General features: G+C 38.6%; 1 protein-coding gene across 4 annotated transcripts; it reads right to left on the bottom strand.

Moving 5' to 3' along the window:
• Nucleotides 1-5728: 5728 nt before the first annotated feature.
• On the bottom strand, nucleotides 5729-17418 carry mettl4 (methyltransferase 4, N6-adenosine). Of its 4 annotated transcripts, none has more exons than XM_067578590.1 (9): nucleotides 16814-17411; nucleotides 15433-15498; nucleotides 14190-14550; nucleotides 13821-13890; nucleotides 11951-12125; nucleotides 11748-11854; nucleotides 11542-11633; nucleotides 11323-11444; nucleotides 5898-6040 (listed from the first exon to the last, which is right to left on the bottom strand). In XM_067578590.1, exons 1-9 carry the CDS (start codon nucleotides 17045-17047, stop codon nucleotides 6032-6034), a joined length of 1236 nt encoding a protein of 411 aa, XP_067434691.1. In that variant the 5' UTR covers nucleotides 17048-17411; the 3' UTR covers nucleotides 5898-6031. The 4 variants fall into 4 exon arrangements, with proteins under 4 accessions (XP_067434690.1, XP_067434691.1, XP_067434692.1 ...); XM_067578588.1 differs by lacking the exon at nucleotides 5898-6040 and adding an exon at nucleotides 11001-11138 and having other exon boundaries at nucleotides 16814-17418; XM_067578589.1 differs by lacking the exon at nucleotides 11323-11444 and having other exon boundaries at nucleotides 5729-6040; nucleotides 16814-17285.
• Between the last annotated feature and the right edge of the window lie 696 nt (nucleotides 17419-18114).

The following is an 18114-nucleotide window of genomic DNA, read 5'->3' as shown; positions in this document are numbered from 1 at the left end:
TATGGGATATTCTCTTGTGATAGTTTACACACTGGAGCAAAAAAACATGATTACCACACTTACAATTAGCAAAGTCTCTGATCTGATCAAAAGGATGTCAGACTTTTAAACTCCCACATGTCCCCCAACTTCATGGAAGTACAATAAAGTCTTTTAATTAAGGAATATTCTGATAATTTGAGACGCATACTCCAGAGCAGATAAATCAGTGGATTTGATCAATTCTTTGTGAAGGCCAGGCCATATACAGACAAAAGATCCTTCAACTTGTTCCACATATTCTTTGCATAAATGCTTTTCATCCCAAACTGAATAGAAACTAGAGTGAAAAACATAATAAGTGAGCCTTTGATTGTAAGAGGAGAGTGCGATGTCAAACACTACGGCAAAAAAACAAAAATGTTGTTCAAGTCCCTCTCCGGTTGAAAATGTGTTTTTCTTCGTGTTCCTTCAGTTGGATGTTTGCGCTTCACTGTGCAGAGTTTGACACTTGAAGCATGTTTACACATCCATCTGCTGAGGGAGGAAAGTTTCTCTGTGCTCACTGGAAATCTGAGTTTAAGGTGTATACTTGCAAGCATGATTTGTGACACACACAACCATTTTGGAGAAAATCGTTATGGTCCAGTATGCAACTTACACAAATGTAGAAACTTGAAGCCTCCAGTTCATACGCAATAAGAATGGACTTTTCTGTGAAGTAGGAGACATCTTGTGTCCAGAAGTTAGACTTTTGAAATGAAAAATATTTGCATAGATATGTCAATTTTAAGGTTTAAGGAACTTTATTTGTGGAAAAACCATGTGAGACACAAAGTATTAGTTGAAGCAGAGTATTTTATATGTCTTGAAACATGTTTGGAGGGGATCTCTAAATACAGCTTGAATAAAACTTTAAACCTGCGTTAACTAATTTTTTGGCCACTTGGGGGCGGTGGAAATTAGTAATGGGCGGACCGCTTCCTTTCACAGTATCGGTTCCTTCGAGTTAATACATGTAAATGTATCGAACCTTTCGAGTTTTGATAGTTTTTGCAAAATATGCCGTCAGTTTCTCCGTGACACTCCGTTATAGTACAAAATTTCTCTTTAGTGCATAAGTCATCATCATGTATAAGTTTACATGAATAAAGATAAAATATTAATTTAAATGCATTGATTCAGCATCCCACTTGTAGGTAGGTAGGCTATGTAAGCCCAACACAATGTTAAGTAATGTGATTTGACTGCATCGATTTGTCGTTCTTCCTCGGCAAGTAGCAGACTTCCCAGTTCAAGAGAACGGTTCATTTGACCTCATTCAGTGAGTAGCTGCCAGGCTGTCTCGACTCGAGTCACTCATTGACGTTCTTGTTCGAGACAATGATTCCAGCTCATTCACTGGTGCTCATTCATGTTTTTGAGCAACTGCACCACCATAGCATGCAGGCAGGCAGTGTGAGCAGTACCCTACGATAACAGTGAGTGGGTGTGGGCGGTATGAAAAGTCCAGGATTCATGAGCACTCGTTATGTTCAACATAACGAGTGCTGACCCGGCACATACCGGACACTAAAAAGATTCGTTCAAAAAGATTTGTTCGTTCATTTTTGCCCATCACTAGTGGAAATATGTTGATTATTTACACATCCACTAGTTAAGGAGCAACATTATCATTCATTTGGAGTCGTGTTTCTCACCATGTGATGAATGTTAATCCAATATTCCCTCTGTTTTTGCTCTCTACCAGCTCCTGAGGGAAATATCTGGCTTTTCAGCTGTTAAATGTTCCACTATGTTCACCAGCTAGTCGCTAACTGTGTAGCTAATTGGGTACAGGTAGTGTACAGTGGGTTTTTAGAACTTCTTCTCTGAAATCAGCTGCCTGCTGAGAGTGTTGAGAATGAATAAAAACAGTAAAGTTGAAGCCGGACAGCTACACAATGAGCTGAAACTCACTTTAAAGCTCCATAAAGCTGCAGGGAGCTGCAGAGTTGAGTGATAATTCTCTGTAGGTTCATCACTACGAGCAACACCTCTGACATTACACAATGTCACTTAACTAGCTGTTATAAAAAAAAAAAACATGGATTATAGAGCCTTAAAAAGAAACTTATACTTAGATGTTTAACAACTGGAGGTCAGCAAAAACAAGATTCTCAAAGGGTGTTAAGTTACTCTTCAAAGTGACACTCCCTGTTATTGTTAAAGCACCCAATAGATCCTTACAAATCCCTGAAATCCCTCTCAGCTCATTGTTGACTTAAAAAGGAAATTATAAAGCAGAATTATAACTCATGTTTTGCATTTGTCACCTCCCCACCAGATGTTTCTGTTGATAATAATAATAGATTTTATTTATAGAGCACTTTTCAAGACACTCAAAGATGTTGTTGGGGCTCTGCACTCATTAGTCTACTGAAGTGTCGATTATGATAATTGATTTCATTGCTTGTGTCAGTTACAGGCTGTCAGACAGAGTGCTGCTGATGTTCTGTGGTTGTGGTGGAGGTTCAGATCATTCATACAGTGCATTAGGTGGAACTGTGGTAGGCATATTTGATGAAAACCACATGTATGAATGCTCTTTGTCCACCATCTCCTCCAACATCAATCAGTGCTCAGCTGATTGACAACTGATAGTTTGAGGTGAAGCTGTCCTGCTGCTGGTGTGTGCCTCAGTATTGACAATGCAGCCAATCAGCTATCAATACATCTATATGCTTATTTAAAATGGGGACTCTTTTTCATGAATTCAAACACAAAGACAACTTACGCACTCCAGTTTTAACGGAGTAGAAGGGTGGGGAGTGGGGGAGTCGGAAGAAGAAAGGTGATCAGGTCTTCACTCCGGTGTTTCATCTTGAGTTTGACAGGACACGCTTCATCTGCTGGCGCCTAGAAGAAAGGCCTTGATGACTGTGGTGACATCATTCTGCAGTGCATTGAAGGCTATTAGAGGGTGGTTGCGTAGTCAGAGATGATGACTACTGAGCAAAAAAGCCTGTGAAGAGGAAGGAGAACAAAGGAGGACGAAAATAACCAACAGATAGTTGGGACAGTGTGATAAAAGCCATGTAGCATCTGTCCAGACTTCAACACAACATACTGTAACTGTCAGAATTAAGTTAAGAGAAATTACATAAAAACACTAAAACACATTCAGAGACACTTATCTCTGCAAATGAAATGTCTCCAAAGCTTGTGAGCCTTGACCATTTAGCTTGAGGGATAATAAATAAGGTTTGAAAAAGTGGAAGGCTAGAAAATGTCAATGAAAAGTCGACGACAATAGAAATGAAATGCATAATGCGCATACCTTTGTATGTGTCATATGCCCGAATGTATTCATTTATGGCGTATTTCATAAAGAGAGGGTTTCAAGGATGAGTGATGAATGTTTCTTTGATTTGCCTTTCGTTTCCGTGGGAACACAGACAATAACAACAAATCTTTGACGACCTGATTGGCACTGTTGAGTACCTCTACACCTCGCAAAACACAGTTATTACTGCAAACGTGTCACCATGTATGGTTATGTATTTTATGCACCTTGTTCTGTTTAAAGTTTGATAGGTTGAAAGAGAGATATATTCAAAGTTATAAATTAAATGACAGCAATATGGAGTGATCAATGAATTGCTTAGATAGTAAGCCACAAGTTTTCTATATCATTGATCTCTTAACACATCCTGAGACCTAACAACTACTGATACTTCTGAAAAACAAAAGGTATACACACGACAAGTCATTTTGTTTATATAGTCCAAAATCACAATTCACAAATTTGCCTCAGAGGGTTTTACAAGAGAAGTGTAAAGTCCATCTGTAAGGACGTCATCATAGCACGTTTGTAAGACCTCCATTCTTTACCTTATACACAAGATTGCTATTAAAGGCACCAGGTGGAGTTTTTGACCACTAGTGGTGCTGTAGAGCAAAGCATTTTTTTGCATCCAATGCTCTACCAGCACATGCACAAGGACGACCATACACACCATGAGAATAGGGGTGATGCTGACTGTGCTTTACTGCCACCTGTTGAATTGCAGTACTGTGCTGTAAAGGGTAGCGTTGTGTCATGAAAAACATTCATGACAAGTTTAACAAATGTTTTGAGACAAAAAAATCCCTTCAACGTGTTTGTTAGTCCTTTAAGGACCAGTGTGTAGTATTTAGTGGCATCTAGCAGTGAGGTTACGGATTGCAACCAACTGAATACCCTCCCCTTCCAGGCATGTAGGAAAACCTACGGTGGCTGTGAAGCTCGCGAAAAACATGAAAGGCCTTCTCTAGAGCCAGTGTTGGTTTGTCTGTTCTGGGCTTCTGTAAAGACATGGCGGTGCAACATGGCGGGCTCCGTGGAAGAGAACCCGCTGCAGATATAAAGGCTCATTCTAAAACATTATTTTCAGGTGTTTATACACTAATTAAAACATACTGAATGAATATTATATTCTATTTCTGTCCATTCCACCGTTCTGCTAGATGCCAATAAATTCCACACGCTGCACCTTTAAAGACGATAAAATGGGTTTTGGTGGGAAACTCTAAATGCTAATGAAACCATGTTGGCCTACAATGAAAACTCTATAAGGCATCTTTAATGTGTAACACACTGTATAGAATATACTGGTATTTCACAGTAGCATCTTTTCCCCAGTGTTGCTGTATACATAATTAGACTAAAGTTAATTTCATCTTAAAATTGTTTTTTTGTTGTTGTTTCTTGTATTACTGCATATCCATAGCTTTGGTGGGTATCCTTTTCTAAAACCTCAAGATTAATGAAAGAAATACACTCAACCTTTCAAAAAATGACAACATCAGGGGAAACTGAGGGGTGGGAAAAAAAGCTAATTAACTGACCCTCAAGATTTTAAAATAAAGTCACCTGAAGCAGGTATTCCTCATGCTGTGGGGACGTAAATCTGTTTACACAGTCAAGTTGTGGGGACTGGCCTCCATTTAAAGTTAAGGTAAGTTTAGGGTTATGTTAAGGTTAGGATAAGTCTCCAAGAAATGAATGTAAGTCAATGTAATGTCCTCTGAAGTGATGGAAACACAACCCTGTGTGTGTGTTTGTGAGAGCATGACAAGGTAATGTGTAAATGATCCTGCTGGGGTCACACCGGCTTCATTAGCTCTGCTGCAGTGGCCGTATCTCATCCTCATCTGCCTACAGACAGCCCTGCTCATCCCTACAACACCACACCACCTGTCCTCTCCCTCTCTGGAGACCACCGACTCATTAGAGAGGCCCCGCCCAATAGGAAAAAGGTTACGAGGCTATGCTGATGGTTGTAGGTGTGACACAGGTGTTTCAGCGGAAACACGGAAAATCCACAAACAAATTACCTGAGGATAGAACTGGGTGTCCTTGACAGTAACAGGACTGAGTAGGATACAGCAGTGTGTTGTTCAAGCTAAAAAACTTTAACCGTTTCTCTTCATTACATTCTGAAACATTTCAAAATTCAGTTCAAAACAGCATAAAGTAAGTAAAAATAGTGACACTTTGATCATCATCAAGGCACATATTGTGCTAAAGATTACTCAAAAAGCAAAAAACTAAAACCTTGAGTGTTTATCTGATTGCAGACATAGCTCCACAGAAATGCACTTTCATCTCTCCAACTGCATCATCAGGCCTGTGATTCACTACCTTAAAAATGTACCCAGGCCCAAAAAAAAATAATATTTGGTCCCACATGCATTAGAAGTACGGATCAAAAGACAGGTTTGGAAATGTTTTGATGCTGAATCTTTATTAAAAAACAAACTAAAATACTAATGTTGCAAGTGTTGAAGTCCAGTTATTAGTCCACAGTGGTGGGACAGTGGTGGGGAGGAGAGGGTTTCCCAGGTGAGCTGGACGCTGGTGTGTCTGTGGGTTCATCTTCAGGAACGGCTGCTCGATCATCTGCAGGTGTCAGAGTGAAATAGCTCGTATGCTGAAATTTGAGCACCTCATTGCCCCAGCTGGTCCATCCAGGTTGCAGACTTCGGGCGAACAACTCCAGGCACTTAGCTTCAGCTCCTACGTACGGCTTCAACACCTCTGTAAAAAGGAAAAAAATGAGGAAGAGGAATGAGCATGGCCAGATTAACCTGCTAAAGTGTTATAAATTATTTGGCTCCCATTGACCCCCTGTTTGTCTTGCTCTCAGAGGTTTGTGTATGTACTGTCACCTAAAACCTTTCATTTATTGAAAACTGCACACTACACACACCGTCATTATGTTTTGCCCAGAGACCCAGTAAATAATCAGCACCGCCTGCCATAGGACTGCTGTTTCAATTAGTTTTGTGTAACTTAATAAGTTAAAAAGCAGTGTTTTACTGCCCTCTCTGGCTGAAAGCATGACTAAACCTCAGGAGGTCAGCCAAAACGCTGTTAGGTTGCTTCTTTAAAGGAAAAGTACAATTTTAATTAAGAATATGCACCATGTAAGCACAACATAAACTTAAAAATGAAAGTTCCAAAAACTTGATTTTGACCCAGGCCCACCTAAACAAGACAGGGCCTCAGGATGAGGTAATGGTCTTGTTTTAAGACTTGTGATATATGTGTTTGCTTTTATACCAAAATGTATGTTTAGACAAGCAGCTGCAAGTACTTTTTTAAAATTTTTTTTACAAACTTGCCTGCAAACTTTGTGTGTATCTTGAGGATTAAAAAGTGTCCACAAGGAGAAAGAAAGGAGCTTTGAACTTTACTGAGAACTTGCATAAACATATTATATGGTTAATATTAAGATCTCTGCAGAAAAATCCCTATTTCTGTCTCTCAAAACTTTGTGCAATTGTTCTGTATTCAGAGTCTGCTGCTCCTGTACGCTAATTTGTGTGCTTAATTGCATTTTAAGTATCACATACTTTCTGAGAACACACACAACCGATGCTCTAAAGGAAACCAGGATAGGCAACCATCATGTGAATACTTATAGCAGCACTCTAAGGCACTTCACATTTCAGTTAATACAGTCCTTTAGTGGTACATATACCAAAATTGGGGGAAAAAAACAATTTATTAATTTACTATAAATTAATGAACATTGACAAGGAGTGAACATTGTGGCTTTCCAGGGTCATGAGCCTGGGGAAGTTGCCTTGAGATGACAAATTCAATCACACATTTAAACGGACATATCAACTTCTTTTTTTCTTCTAACGTAATTATATCATCTTGCTTTTACATGTCAGTCATTTGTATAAATATATGCATGCTCTGCTTTGTGTGAACTAATAAGTTGGTCACAAGAAAATTAGATGTTTTGATACTTAAAAGTGAAGTTGTAAGATTATTGCACTGCATCCATGTCTGATGGGGGCACTTTGCTTGTTACTCACAGGCAGAGGACAGCACTGGCAACTGCCCAGCTCCTTCTCACCGCCGCACAGATTTTTCTACACGGAGACTGACAGTGACCTTGAGTCTATAAGTGATGATATTCCAGGAGCGGCACACCTGACAGATACGTTTCACTTCCTCTGCCCCGGTGCTTCTCTTGCTGCTCCTGTGAATGCTCAAACCACCCCGACACTCGCCTCAGCCATAACTCAGCGAGTTAATGAGCTCAAAAGCCTGATCCCCAAACCGATCCAACCTGCACAATGTGGTGTCCTGCCTCCGGTTTTCTCTTCCTATGCACGTCAGAGAGACAGAGTCACAGAGTGGAAAGGCCAAACATGCACCTCTCCGACTAATTCAGCCCCGACCCGTGACTCAGCTCTCAAAGTTGAACAGAGAATAAAAGGTCTAATTATCCTTTTAACTCTGAGATGGGACAATGTATGAAACTTCTGCCAAGGAAAGCCTGAGGCCAATGAAGGTGTTACTTAACTACTCTCTCGATAATAACGTATTCAGTCTCAGATAGCGCTGCCTCGCAGTGTCCTCATAGGGTTCATCCAGGATTAACCAAGTAAAGAGCAAACTAATTATGTAGTACAGGATTGCTCCATTAGTTCAATCAAAATAACTAATCTTTACTATGCTTTTCTTGGATTGACGTCTCATCTCATTTCTGCACCTTCAGCTATATTAAATATCTGCATAGTGTTAATCCTTATTACAAATTTTGATTTTGGCCTTTTGTAGTTGAAGATACCATGATTTTTGATTCTTTTAGATGTCAGTCCTATCTTTCCAGTGTTTTCAGTCAATATAGGCACTCATGTGGAGTCCCACTCGGTCTGGTTTTGGGCCTCACCTAAATCTCTATACTTTACCTTATGGACATAGATATAACGTTAACCATCAACTATCAGAAGCTGCTTCACTGATGTTAAATGGTTACTAGCATACCAAACTCCATTACACTAATTCCAAATTACATAGGCACAGTATTTACTGTATATAAAGCCAGCAGCAGGATGATCGGATATCATCAAAAATCCTTCTCATCTCCAGCTCACTTTAATAAAGAGCAACTCAAGTCAATTACACTTCTTACCACACCAAACTGAGATGTAGTGCTGCACAATAATGCATTGTGAAGTGCTGCCCTGCACATGTTGTGTTGGAGCCAACGAGAGATGGCAGCAGCAGCAAGATTGTCAGGCTGGGGTAGTGTTATTCTTTAAAGCTGCTCTAATCAATTTTTTTATTTTTTAAGTGGATGAAATGATATAATGTGAAAGCAGTTTCCTTACTCTGCAGTTCCCATCAGCTCTATGGATCATTTTAGTGTCTTTCAGCTCACTGTCTTGGTTTTATAGCCCAAAACTTTACAGCTTTAATTCATTCTCAGTGATGTTTCCAGCTGTTTTCAGCCCGCTGTAAACTCCCTGATCAGCATCAAAAAGCAGACAAAAATAGCAACTAGTTGATGAACACAGTGGAGCATTTAGCAGCTTAAGAGCCAAAAAATTTAAAAATGAGCAAAACAGAGCTAAAAGGAGAGTGAATATTGGCATAAAAGTTGCTAGGTGGACAGAAACACAGCTCCAAGTGAATGCTTCTGTTGCTCTGTTTCTGCTGGATCTGTAAAAATCCAACTGTTTGCTACCACGCTTGCCAAATCAATTGTATAAGGTGATACGCCAATGTTATGTTTTAAGCTTGTTGCTCTGCCTGCAAGTGGCCAAAAAAAAAAAAAAATCAATTACTGCAGGTTTAAAAAACACAGGAGATCAGATTATTCCTAGAACAAAAATATACAAGCACAGCATCCCGATTTTGGCATCCTTACACTGTTTAGCTGTTTCAGAACATTTTGAATTTTTCACAGTTTCTTTATAGATTTAACAGACACATTTTGGGACACAGAGAGGACATGGCATTAATTATATCTTCATTTTAACCTCACAGGATCCCAAAAACGTTGATCAATATGATTGAGAATTCAAATGCTTCACAAGCAGCCTGTTTCCTGTTTTCAAGCAGAAGTGATTTGAAACCCCAGACATCCGGTGCCACAGCAGAGCTAAAAGCAAAAGCCAATCAGACCTTTGGCTTTCAAGACTCTGAGACAACCATCCTGAACAGCTCCATAAATCTGAGTAATGTTTAATTTTTCAAATACACTGAAAAGACTTTTTTAAAAAATGATCAAAGTTGACAAAGAAAACTTAATATTATAGTTGCCAAAGAAACATATTGGTGCATAGATCACTGTCATAGATCTAACCCTCAATCACCAGTACTGCAACTCACATAACTGGCAGTGTTCCTCTGAATGAGATGGGTATTAGGAACAGCGACTTAACCACTAATTATAATCGCAAGTTGGGAAGGGACTGCATTTTTCAGAATTTTGAAAGTTGTAGGGGGGTCCTAATTAATAAAAACCACACGTCTTGTCATTCGTATTCAGAGAAGCGCAAACACTTCTTTTTTTTTTTCTGCAGCTTGACCATCTGGCAAGGATGTGTTGTATCCGTAACAGAGTAATGGTGTCCCTTATCTCTCCATAGCAACCGAGAATGTCAGTGACAGTAGCCCCATCTGAGAGGGGAGGAGAAATGGGTCAGGGTTTCTCGACGCTGCGGGCTCAAGGGTTGTGGCTTCACACCATCGAGGCTGCCCACTGGCTCCAGCAGACCTGACATGCACAACACGAACACAAAGTGCAGCGGACTTACAGGGATGAGAGTAATAAAGCCTCAGGTCTGGGAACAGACTTGAAATTTCCAGCAGTTGCAAAATCTACTGAAGGTGTGAACAAAAGGAGGAGGAATTTACCCCTAGGTGTTAAGCTCTCAAAATTGTTAAATAAATAAACCGTTCCGCTTTTGTTGGCATCGCTGCAAGAGTTGAGTCAAACCCTTCTTAGATGTCATGACACACTGCAATTTACAACTATTACACCCACAGATTTGAGCCACACCCACAGCCAACAGAGCTTTCTCACCTCATGCAGAATAACAAAAGGGGCATAGTAACTAGAATTGAAATGAATGCTGCTTTCTCTGGCTGTTTAGTGGTATTTATATAATTTAGAATAAAATGTCAAAGCGCCATTTTTCTATGATTTATTTTTTTGGTCAGTACTGGAACTGAGTCTTGCCAAGTGCATCTAAATAAAGATGTTGTGTGTGTGTTACAAGCTATGAAAAAAAAAAACTCCACAGGAGCAAAAACAAGAAAAAAGTAATAAATAAACCAGCTCTGATTAAACAGGCTATGAGGCTTTGCCAGGAACAAAGAATCACACATGGAGATTGAAGACAATCCGTATCCTAATCTACTTAATCTCTATGGTATCACAGCTCTGCAATGGCATCATTATGATTTAAATCAATGTATTTTAACAATATCCAGCTTTTCTGTGCGACTGAAAGGGCACCGGCGAACACTGGCTGTGTTTCGCTCTCCATACTGCACAATAAATCGCATTCCCCTGAGACTGAGGGAAATGACGTCAAGCCTCTCTTATTCATAGCCTCTGCATATTCATTGTCAAGGTCTTACATTGATTCTAAGTATCAGAGTCCATGTTGAAGTCAAATAATCAGTGCAGATAGGAGAGGAAAAAGATAAATCTGTGCAGCAGAAGTTTGCGTTGTGACAAATCAAACCTGTCACGAGTTTAGGATTCAAACACTCCATTTATTATAACTACAATAAAGGCCATGAAAGTAATGTTTGTGCTCCTCCAACATGGCCATCTGCAACCACTGATAACCACTTTCAAAAAGGAGATGTCAGCTTTCTGGAGTGGAAAAACAAGTAATACATAAAAGCATAATTTTACTACTTATAACCTATATAATCTATTACTTATGTGTGTTTATTTCTCATAAATAAGTAGATATTTTTTGCACGAAGCAGCTGTTGTCGTCTTCTGACATGTAAGAAAATCAAAAAGGTACATTTTAAATTTACGCCATACAAACCATAACTGACTGAGTTGTGGATCCATGATGTGGATGTGTGATAGCAGGCTGTAGTAGGACTTGCAGCACATTGCTGAAGCTGCATAGCAGGATAACAATCATTGATGTTGCTGCATTGCCCTCTGGTGGTGTAGTAAAACATGTTTTTTTTTTAAGTGTAATAACTTTACTTAGTGGGAATGTCAGGCTATGGTTCAGAAAAATGTTGAAAATATTTACCTGAAAGTGAGGGTTTCTGGGAGTGCAGAGCTGATGGGACACTGACAATCAAACGCTGATCCTCCACAGGGACCTCAGACGTCTCTGAAAGGCTGAAAGTGGTTTAAAAAGTCAGAGAATTAATATAATTTGGACATATTCCATCTATAGGTTACAAGATTAAACTTTATGAAAACTGAGACACAGAAAAGTCAAGTGTTTTACACCTTGAGGAGGTACTCGCAGAGGACCGATATCGGCCGAGGATCAACACTTCATATGGCTTCTTGTGCTGTGAATCCAGTGGAAACACAAACTCTCCAGATGTGGTAACCTGAAGGAAAAGAGCAAACCCTTCAAACATCTGGAACGGCACCAGCAGGTCAGACTTTCGTGCTTAAACAGCTCTATCAATTCAGAGTTATTATACCTTAACCCAGTACCATTCAGCCACGACCTCAACCCCCCAGTGAGGATACAGCTCGTCACAGACGAAACGCAGATGGCTCGGCCGGTTCGTAACCCAGGTGACAACTAAACAGTTCGGGGACGCCAGGAGGGGAATGGGGAGTCGTTTCAGTTGGGATGAAGGCAAAGAACTGTATCTTTGAAGAGAAAGTACATTTTTAGAAAAGGTTATGTTAAGTGTCAGTGCAACCCCTATAACCTTCTCTACTTCAGTATAACTCTTTAAAAGGTTACAATACGGCCTTATTGAAGTACTATTGACTGTAAAGTTAATGTGTATGGTCTATGGGAGTGGTTCTCGAGGGGTCTCATGATAAATTTGAGGGGTAATCAGGTGATTAAAGGATAAAAAAGAAATATTCTGTCCCAAATTTTTCTTCTTTTCTTTTAAAATAGTGAATAGTTTCACCTCCACTGGCCTCTAAAAGTCTTTAAATTAGAAACTGGGATGGACATATCTGTGCTTCATGATCACACTAAGCTAACCTGTGATGAAGGGTCTCAAGTAGACGTTGCTTTACTTTAAGTGGTCACATGCCAAAAAGGTTAGGAACCACTGGTTTTAAGGTGTTGTAATGCGCTGTAAGAAGTAATCAGATCCTTTACTGAAGTAAAAATACCAATACAACAATGTAAAAATACTCCATTATAAGTAGAAGTCCAGCATTCAAAATCCTCCTTAAGTACAGACGTATTATCAGCAAAATGTACATAAAGTATCAAAAGTAACAGTACTGGTTCTGCAGAAAACAATGTTCCTGTGTGAGTGATATGTTATTATACATGACATTATTAGATTTTTACTAATGTTGTAGCTGATCTAGGTGGAGCTAGATCTTGGTAGTTTAATCCAGTGGTTCCCAACCGAGGGGTCGGACCCCTCAAAGGGGTCAAAAGATAAATCTGAGGTGATTAATGGCGAGGAAAGAAGAAAAAACAAAGTTCTGCGATACAAATTTGTATTCATTTTTCTTTTTTTGTAAAATATTGGATAATTTCACCTGTTTGGGCCTAAATCAGTTATTTAAATGAAACCCTGTGAGAAGTTTAAAGGGGATATCTACTGATGTTACACTTAAAGCAGACTACTCGACAAAGCCAAACGTATCGTGGCGAGATGTTTCCATGTGACCACCCCGAATGAGGCCTCGTTATGTCACACTCGTATCAGAGAGGTCTTGGATTTGGGGTGAGTTTCTCAATCTGTCACAATATCTACAAGCAGATCTGTAGACTCTGTTTAAAAGTGATCAGTTTTAATAGTATAGACCTTATTCAGCAAAATAACAATGAAGGTAGTAAAACCACTTATAATCTGATGAACTGTTTCATCTCCGTCTCATATTTAATCAGTCTGTAGAAATGCAGTACCAATAGTTGCTCGACAGATGGAGTTATTGTGTCTGTATCAAATGCTTTGAACCATTTTCAATACAACTGCTTCATCTTGATTCAGTGGGATATCACTCTTTGGTGAAACTGCTAACAACTCAAAGACATATGAAGGCCCCATCAACACACTGCTTTCTTGTAAGGAGTCACAAGACAAAAAATTGGGAATCTTTCCAATATAATGGAGTAAAAAGTATGTTTCCCTCAGAAATGTAGTTGAGCAGAAATATAAATGGAGTTACTCAAGTGCAAGGACCTCAGAATTGTACTTAAGTAAATGTACTTAATTACTTTCCACCACTGATATATATATAGCTTTTGAATTTCATTTCTTAGCCTGTTTTCTGTGCTGTTATAACACGTGAATTAATCTGGTGCTCAATTAAGTCTCATCTTGTCTCCTGTTTTCACACCTTCTAAAAGCCTGCATGCCAAATTACCTGCGACTCCTCTTAACGGACTTGTTTTCCCACGGCGGATCCATAACTATTAGCTCAAACCTCCTTCCATCTGGGTGAAAAACAAGCAGCTTTAGCAAACAATATCAGGCTGGAAAACAACTACTATGGTCTCACTTAATACAGCGAGACACTGAGTCATATTAAAATTATTTACAGTGGTTAATTCAGGGGCATGTTTATGCAACAATGGACATTTTTCAATTATTTGACAGCTTTTATCCTCAAACACAAGCATGCAGTGACTTAAGACATTGTGTCAATTCTGTTCCAGATGGCCTGAAAAATATTTACACACTTTTTTTCAGTTCATGCAACTTTCTGATTCACTTTTCACAACTCCGTACTCACAGTGGACTAGTGGTTGTAGTCTTGTGAAATCAGAGAGCAGGAACGCCGTGTGTGGTGGTATTACATATTCCTCTCCCATCAGTGTGACCACCGTGGCCCAGTCCGCCGTGTTCTCCGTCACCCGTGAGAACAAGTCGAGATGTGACGTGCAGCCGTCCTCAAGCACAAGTGACTGAACACAGTCGTCCTGCTCCTCGTCGTCCACTAGAGGAAGCTCTTTAGCCATTTCACACAGAGCGGCGAGGCTGCACTCCTGGGAGGGAAGCGGCTCTTCCACCGTGACTGTCGTTCCGTTCAGGTATCCCAGGGATCTGGCAGAATCCACCAAGGACTTTGTTCCCTCCAGAACGACAGATCTGATCTGCATCAGCACACATTGCAGAGATTTTTTTTGTCATGGGGATGTGTGCTAAACTGAAAATTTGAAATGAGCTTTACATAAAATGTGAAGGCAGGAAATTGATTGTGATAATTCTGGGATTAAACCATAAATTATAATTGAAATGTTAAATCACATTTTCCTCGATCAGATTACGCTGTCTGTTACAAATTGTTATATTCTCTGCTGGTATGATTCTCTTTCTAAAGTCAATATAATATACAACAGAGACTTAAAGTAGGGATTAGGGCAACAACTAATGATTATTTTCATCATCTGAGCTATTAATCTGTCAATTGTTTTCTCAATTCATTGATTAGTCGGTTAGTTGTGTTGATCACTGTTTCCCAAAGACCAAGAAGCATCCTAAAATGTCTTGTTTTGTCTAACACTCTACTACTCAAAGACATTCAGTTAACTATCATAGAAGACTAAAGAAACCAGAGAATATTTACATTTAAGAAATTGGAACAATAGAATTTTAGCAGTTTTTCTTTAAAAAATGACTCAAAATTATTAATAGATGATCAAAAAGGTTGGTGTTTAATTTTCTGTCGATCAACTAATCAATTAATCGACTATTTGTTGCACCAAATAAAGTTTTTCTCTCACTATACAGCAGCTAAACTCAAGATACGTGTTGATACCAAGAACCGATCTAGTCTTCCAGTATCAGTATTTTCTTCTTACAAAACTTTACCTCGCTGTATGAAAATCGTTGTATCATAATCATAATAATCATATTTATCGTTGTGGCACTAAGAATTAAGTCAACGCCTCGCCATGACTGAAAGAACATAACTGAATTTTACAACTCTGATATTGAAGTGTATCAAACACATCATGGCCGATACCTTCACCTACCTTCTCATGAAAGGCCTGTGAATCGATTTCTCCCTGGTTGAGTTCGCTGTGTTTTCGTTTCCTTTTCTGAAAGTCAAATTGATATTGAACACTGTTGTGAGTCGAGCACAAATAAAGAGAAACAGTTTTCAAAAAAGGGTTGTAATGGTGGTGCAGGGCTGCAAAAAAAAACATCCCTGGAGGATGTTTCCAGTACTGACTGATGAAATCATATTTGCATTAAGCTGAGCTGTTGTTGACTGAGGCTGACCTTGAAAATAAATGTATTTAAACCATATTTTGGTTTAACCTGTAGCGATGTTGCTGTTGACCAAAATAGTTTAGTAATGTTTGACAATTTGGATGTGTAGATCTAAATTTTGGAAGATAACAGATAATAGATGTTTGTTAGTGTTAACTGCATTTTTCAATGAATTTAAATTTTGCTTTGAGATTCAAAACCGATTTGATGTTGAATAAAGCCGTTGTGTGCCGTGTGTGCTGACAGCAGCAGTGGTGGAAGAAGTATTTAGATCTTTTACTTACGTAAAAGTACCAATACAGCAGTCCTACTTAAGTAAAAGTAATTAAGTATTATGAGCTTGATGTAGTTAAAGTATCGCAGTAAAAGTAGTGGTTTGGTCCCTCTGACTGATATATTATTATATATGACATCATTAGATTATTAATACTGAAGCATCAGTGTTAGAGCAGCATGTTACTGTTGTAGCTGCTGGAGGTGCAGCTGGTTTGAACTTCTTCATATACAGTTAGCTAGTTTAGTCCAGTGGTTCTCAGCCTAGGGGTTGGGCCCCTCCAAAAGGTCACCAGATAAATCTGAGGGGTCATGAGATGATTAATGGGAGAGGAAAGAAGAAAAAACAAAGTTCTGATACACAAATCTGTTTTCAGTTTTTGAACTTTTTCTATAATCTTTGATTTTTGGTGAAATATTGGAACATTTGAACATTTATTGAAATGAAACTGTTAAAAGAATTTCTTCATAATGACCATTAAACAATAAGAGCCGAAGTATCAAAATTTAACAGAATTGAAACCACTGGTTTCATCTTTAACAATGTGTTGTATTTAAAAAGCTTGTTATATTATCCATTGTATCAAATCTTCATGTGAAAAGTAACTAAAACTGTCAAATAAATGTAGTGGAGTAGAAAGTACAATATTTCCCACTGAAACTTAGTTTAGTGGACGTATCAAGTAACATCAAATAGAAATACTAAAGTAAAGTACAAGTACCTAAAATTGTACTTAAGTATAGTACTTGAGCAAATGCACCTAGTTACTTTCCAGCACTGGAAAGCAGGAACTGAAGGTGAATACAGCCTGCTGGGACTGGTGTTGTTGTGTTGTGAACCCCGTGCAGCTCCTGGAGCAGATTTACCTTTGACGTTTTGTCTGCTTTCTGTAACATCTCCGTGTTTCCTGCATCCACAGCAGCACTGGCATTCAGGTTGTAATGGCTCTTTGAAATCTGAAAGCACTGTCTCTTGAAACAACACGTGACATGTGTGTTTTTCTCTCCTTTCCATCGCGTGCATCGCGAATAACCCCGATCGATAAGTGCGCGAGCATTCAAAACACATCCCTGCGTGCTTTGAGCCACCACGGACATCATGTGGGACTCTGTGTTGCCATAGGTGGGATTGACTAGCTGGGAACTGTTTTGAATGAAGCAGTCATGTCCCGCCCAACAGCAGCAAAGTTTGTCAACAGTGTTTCCCCGGAAAACGATACCGAAAGTAGGAAGAACGAAGCTGAAGTTAGTTTCCTATTGGTGGTTAAGGGAAAAGAAAAGGGAAACATAAATAATGACATTTAGAGTCTGATTCTCCGTTTTTTCACCATTTACACTCATGAAAAAGTAGCAAAAAAAACCTTGACAGTTTAAACCCACTTTCAGATTTGTGACACCTTTATTTTATTTGTGAAAACAGAAAAAAGGGCGATTTCACTGTTTTTTTCCTATCCAGGCCACATTAGACCAGAACAAAAATCACTATACTTATTCATATTTAATACTTATTATACTTATATTCATATTTAAAAATTGTACCCATTAAAGTCTTTCTCTGAAAAGAAAAAACACTTCTTCACACTTTGTGTTATAAATGCATGGAATGAGATATGTGATATTTTATGTAATTATAAAGTTGATTTGTGATTATTTGCGGAATTATTGTCATTGTGGGTTAGGATGGGTTTTGTTTGGTTTGTTTGTTTTGAGTTGTAGAGTCTGGTGTGGAGGATTTGTATCCTGTACTAGAACATGTCCAATACATTTCAATAATAATAATAATAATAATAATAATAATAATAATAATAATAGTCCAGATTTGACAAGTCTAAGTATAATGGTTTTTGATCTGGACCTGGCCTAATGTGGCCTGGATGGGGAAAAAGCAATTTAAATTGTATTTGTTTTAAAATTGTATTTATTTTGAAATCACAAATAGACACTCTTAACTATGAAGTATCATAATATATATAAACAATCAGACATAGCTAAAAGAGGAAATCTTGTTCATGCTATTAAATCAGAACAAAAACAGTTTCAAAGCAAGTTCATTAAATTCACATAAAACAAAAATGGTGATTCTGTGAAAAGATGAAAAGAGAAGTTATAAGAAAAAGAAAGAGAAAAAGATGAAAGCAGTGAAATCATCATTTTTGTGTTTTCACAAA

Source organism: Thunnus thynnus, chromosome 21, assembly GCF_963924715.1.
Source record: "Thunnus thynnus chromosome 21, fThuThy2.1, whole genome shotgun sequence".
NCBI classification, from domain to species: Eukaryota; Metazoa; Chordata; class Actinopteri; order Scombriformes; family Scombridae; genus Thunnus; species Thunnus thynnus.
This window is presented reverse-complemented; position numbering and strand designations above follow the sequence as displayed.